We start from the raw sequence: 5,437 nt of genomic DNA on the forward strand, positions 1-5,437 counted from the left end.
AATATTTATTTAATAAATTATTATAATTTACACCAACAGCACTTAATAATTTTTCTGAATTTTGACAGAAGGGCGTCTTTTCTTCAAATAAAAAAAAGCGTGCTTGACTCATTGACTGGTTGCAAACTTGCAATTATACAAAGGCTAATACACATTAAATAGGTTGTATACCCAATACCCAATAAGGCAATAAATATGATTTGACACCTTTTTCCACACCGGGAGTGAATTCTCTCTTAAAAAAATTTGGATAATGTTCAGTATTTAATTTTATTATTTATTATTTTTTAATTATTTTTTGTCTTATTTATAAAACTAAAGGTAAGAAATCATCACATTTTATTCTGTCCGGTTAAAAAAATGGAGACAATCCATTTCAGTATCCTACAACTTTTTGTATCCTCCAACGTTGAAAATTTTTCTACGGCACAAGTCATAGTCTTCAAATTTTTCATTTTAATTCATAGCACCGCAACTTGTCTTGTGTGAACTGAACTCTTCCTTGATCTGAAGTTCCAAACTGAATCAACAAAAACATAAAAATGATTACTCACACTATCTTCTCTGCTAATAATCCTCTTCCTACTTCACCATTCTTCCACTCTAAAGGTATTTTCTACTTTTTCTTATTTCATCACCAAACTTACTTATCCTTAATTTTTCATCTCCAAAAATGTAGATTCATCCGAGGACTGCAGGAAGAATAAACCATTTCTAGAAAAACTGATGCATAGGAATATCAAAAGTCATGTTCTTAATTACTTTGTTTCAAAAGTCAAACATATTGCACCTATGTATGTTCATTTTAAGCCAAACATGAGATGTGTTGGAACTTTTTTTTTGTCTTTTTTTCTTTTCAGCCTTCGGATATCATACTTATGATTAATTTGTATGAAATCAAACTGTATTAAAATCAATATTTAGATTAATTTTGGACCGTTGAGTCTTAGTTCTTCAGATTTGTGATTTTTTTAATTTTTTTTTAAATTTGTGCATCTAATTAATTGTTTTGCTTACCTGTTACCTACTTTTTCAGTTGAAAAGCAATGGCTTCTTCAGAGCTTTGCTTTGAAAGCAAAGCCAATTCAGTTGAAAGTTTCAAATGGCTGCAGAACAAGAGCATGTTTGGGTTCTGATAAATCAATCGAAATCCCTCACCAATGGTAGAGTTAGAATATATTTAGATAAAATCAAGTTTATTGTTGAGTTATAAACATCAAATCAATACGAAATATACCTAATATTATATCTATTCAGGTATAATCTAATTGCGGATCTTCCGGTTAAGCCTCCTCCCCCGTTGCATCCCAAGACTTATGAACCAATCAAACCGGAAGACTTGTCACCTCTTTTTCCAGATGAACTAATCAAACAGGAAGTTACCGGTGACAGATTCATCGATATACCCGATGAAGTCCGCGATATCTACAGCCTTTGGCGCCCTACGCCTCTTATCAGGTTGATCTAAACAACATATTGTTAGCTATATTTTCAAAATATGTGAAAAGTTATGTTTGAAAAGTTATATCTGTTCATAGAGTTGTGACTTATTCAAAAGTTATACCTCGTATCAGGTTGATCTAAACAACATATGTGAAGGTTCTAGAATCTTTTAGTGCTATATATTAGAGTCAGTTACTTAGCTGTCATAGTTAGTTACACGGTTAGTTATTTGCTTAGCTGTCATAGTTCGTTACACAGTTAAATAGTCAGTTAGTTATTGATGCTCTTCTTACTGTAATCATGGGAATCTTACATGTATTGGCTTGTGGATTTTAGAGCTAAGAGGCTGGAGAAGCTTCTAGAAACACCTGCTAGGATTTACTACAAGTATGAAGGCGTAAGCCCGGCCGGATCGCACAAACCGAACTCTGCTGTTCCACAAGCCTGGTATAATGTGCAAGAAGGTGTCAAGAATGTTGTGACAGAAACTGGTGCTGGACAATGGGGAAGTGCATTAGCCTTCGCTTGCAGTCTATTTGGCCTTGGCTGTGAGGTATGGGGCTTATGCAGATTTGAATTCCAATTTCCTTCAAGAATTTAGCCGATTAATCTTATGAGTTCTCTTCAATTTTAGATTTTCTTGAATATTTACTTACCACTTTTCTCGTTTCAACTATTTGTCTAACCTTTTAGCTAAACCAGAAACTAATGGTGCATTCTGTACACAATTGTTATCAATGTTACTTTCTTGTTTATCTTCTCTCCTAATATTTTGAGCATCATTAGAGCCTTAGATTTTTCAAAGGTGAAAACTCACACTTGTTTTCATGTAAAGTTAATAGTAATGACTTGGGTTATATGAGTTACAAAATGAACATCCTTAATAACCATCCGAATACTAGGGATAATAAACATCTTTCCAAAAGCTTAAACTAATTTTCGGGTTCACCAACGATCGAATTCTTGACCTTTCGGATCTAGAGCTCTAATACCATGTCATGATACCACTCATCCCAAAAGTTTCAGCTGGTGGAAAAAGGTAACACTAATAGTTATATCTCTAATACTCCTTAAACCTCCATTGTGCACATTATACAAATATTCCATTGGCTCCTCGTACTTTGCCTAGTCGAGAATAACTGTTATGTTTAATTAAATAACTTGGTTAGGTGTGGCAAGTGCGCGCATCTTATGATCAAAAACCATACCGGAGACTGATGATGCAAACATGGGGAGCAAAGGTACACCCATCTCCATCAATGATCACTGAGGCAGGTCAAAGCATGCTTCAAAAGGATCCATCAAGCCCAGGGAGTTTAGGCATAGCCATATCAGAAGCTGTGGAAGTTGCAGCGAAAAATGCTGATACAAAGTATTGTTTAGGGAGTGTTCTGAATCATGTTCTGCTCCACCAGAGTGTTATAGGAGAAGAGTGCCTTAAACAAATGGAAGCTATTGGAGAAACCCCTGACATCATCATAGGGTGTACCGGCGGCGGATCCAACTTCGCAGGACTTAGTTTTCCATTCATTCGCGAGAAGCTTAACAAGAAGATCAACCCTGTCATTAGAGCAGTTGAGCCTGCAGCATGTCCTTCATTGACAAAAGGAGTGTATACTTATGATTATGGTGATACGGCGGGGATGACTCCGTTGATGAAAATGCACACACTTGGACACAACTTTGTTCCTGATCCAATTCATGCTGGTATGAAAAGTTAACTAATTCAAATGCAAGAAAAAGAAAAACAAAAGAAAAGTGTTGATCGCCTTAACAGTTCTTTACTTGTTGTAGGGGGTTTGCGCTACCATGGGATGGCACCATTGATCTCACATGTTTATGAGTTGGGATTAATGGAAGCAATTTCAATTCCACAAACTGAGTGCTTTCAAGGTAATGTTAATTCCAACCATTATGAGAAAGGTTTGGATAAGATCACATAGGATGTTCTTTTGTTATAGGTGCTATACAATTTGCAAGGAGTGAAGGGTTGATACCAGCACCTGAACCAACTCATGCCATAGCTGCAACCATTAGGGAAGCCCTTCATTGCAAAGTGACCGGTGAAGCAAAGGTTATTCTGACAGCAATGTGTGGACATGGGCATTTCGATCTTCCAGCTTATGAGAAGTACTTGCAGGGTAACATGGTTGATCTCTCATTCTCAGAGGAAAAGATGAAGGCTTCATTGGCCAATGTTCCTCATATCACAGCTTAAGAGGCAGTACCAACAGTGATTAACTATTTGGAAGCTTTGATAGTTGAGAGAAGATACAAGTACACACAGAGATAAATCATTCATCTTTTATCTGTGTAGAAGATATATATATTTTTTATTTGTGTATTTATGTTTTGTCCTAAATGTTAAATGCAATTTGTAGACATTAAGAAATAAAGATTAATTTTCTTACTTATGCCAATTGATTTATTTACGAAGATGTCCAATTAATACAACAACAACAAAACCTTATTACATTAGGTGGGGTCACTACATGAATCAAACGCCATTGAATTCTGTCACGTACCATGTCTACAGAGAAATTATTTACATGTAGATCTCGTTTGATCACCTCATGAATGATCTTTTTTTTAGATTTTTCTCTGCCTTTCACTCCTTGTCCCTCTTCCATCTCATCCACCCTCCTAACTGGGTGTTCTGTCGATTTTTTTTTCACATGTCCAAACCACCTGAGATTCGATTCTACCATCTTTTTCACAATGGGTGCTACTCCAACTCTCGCCCTTATATTTTCGTTTTTTATTTTATCCAATCGCCTATGACCACTCATCCATCTCAACATCTTCATTTCTGCCACACTTAGCTTATGTTCGTGCTCTCCTTTGGCCGCCCAACACTCTATACCATAAAGTATATCCGGTCTTATAGCAGTGCGATAGAATTTACCTTTAAGTTGTAAAAGTACTTTTTTGTCGTATATAAAACCAGATGCACTCCGCCATTTTGACCAACCTGTTTGGATCCTATGATTTATATCCTGTTCAATTTCTTCATTATCCTGTATAATGCACCCAAGATATTTAAAATTTTTAACTTTTCGTAGGATGTTTTCTCCAACATTCACCTCTATATTAGGGTTTTTCCTTCTCAAACTGAACTTACATTCCATATATTCCGTCTTGCTACGCCTTATGCGCAGACTATACACTTTTAGAACTTCTCTTCACGAGTCCAACTTCTTATTTAAGTCTTCCATTGACTTTCCCATAAGGACGATATCATCGACAAAATGTTATGCTCATAAAAAAACACTAAATCAGTCATTATATAATTGTGTATATATTTATATATTAATTAATTTATTTTTAATTTATATTTTATATTTTAATATTATTCTATAGGAATAATTATTTTTTTGGTGTCTTAGAAAAAATTAAATACGATATAAAGGCAAAAAAAACAGAAATTATTTTAGATATAGAAAAAAGAATGTTGTTTTGTTTAAATATGAATAGTTGGAGTGTTTTACAGAGCTGTGGAAGTATCAAAAAAGCAATCCAACACGTTACCTGCGTGTTGAATGGATGTGTACCACATAACAACACGTTACCTGCGTGTTATGTGCGATTATGCCATGTGTCCAACACGTTAATTGCGTGCTAATTCAGTACGCTACTTGTCCACAACATCAACCCACATGTATATATACCAAAAACCTTCATTTTCACGTAAAACACACCTCTAAAATTCATATTAAAATTTTTTAGCAAATAAAAATAGCAATCAACATAGTTTTTAAAAGTCACGGAAGAGACCTACATGTAGCTCCTTCGAAGGCTGCAACCATTCAACAAAATCAGCACCAATCCCAAGCTCCTTTCTTAGCCAACAGATCAACCACTATTGAATTTTCTTCTAATAAAATTAAATTGAACCTCCCAATTAAGACTCATTAACTTTCACAAGTAAATCACTGTTAATGCAAGATATCTATTGAAAATCAAATTGAAGTAGCAAAAAAGTATCAATGGAGTC

At 34.9% G+C, this 5,437-nt stretch overlaps 1 protein-coding gene across 1 annotated transcript; it reads left to right on the plus strand.

The window, feature by feature from the left end:
- Window positions 1–422: 422 nt before the first annotated feature.
- On the plus strand, window positions 423–3,875 carry LOC107471471 (uncharacterized). The gene is made up of 7 exons (XM_016090941.3): window positions 423–609; window positions 1,037–1,163; window positions 1,258–1,458; window positions 1,780–1,996; window positions 2,613–3,150; window positions 3,238–3,336; window positions 3,405–3,875. Exons 1-7 carry the CDS (start codon window positions 543–545, stop codon window positions 3,659–3,661), a joined length of 1,506 nt encoding a protein of 501 aa, XP_015946427.1. The 5' UTR covers window positions 423–542; the 3' UTR covers window positions 3,662–3,875.
- Window positions 3,876–5,437: the final 1,562 nt, after the last annotated feature.

Source organism: Arachis duranensis, chromosome 10, assembly GCF_000817695.3.
Source record: "Arachis duranensis cultivar V14167 chromosome 10, aradu.V14167.gnm2.J7QH, whole genome shotgun sequence".
In the NCBI taxonomy this organism is placed as follows: domain Eukaryota; kingdom Viridiplantae; phylum Streptophyta; class Magnoliopsida; order Fabales; family Fabaceae; genus Arachis; species Arachis duranensis.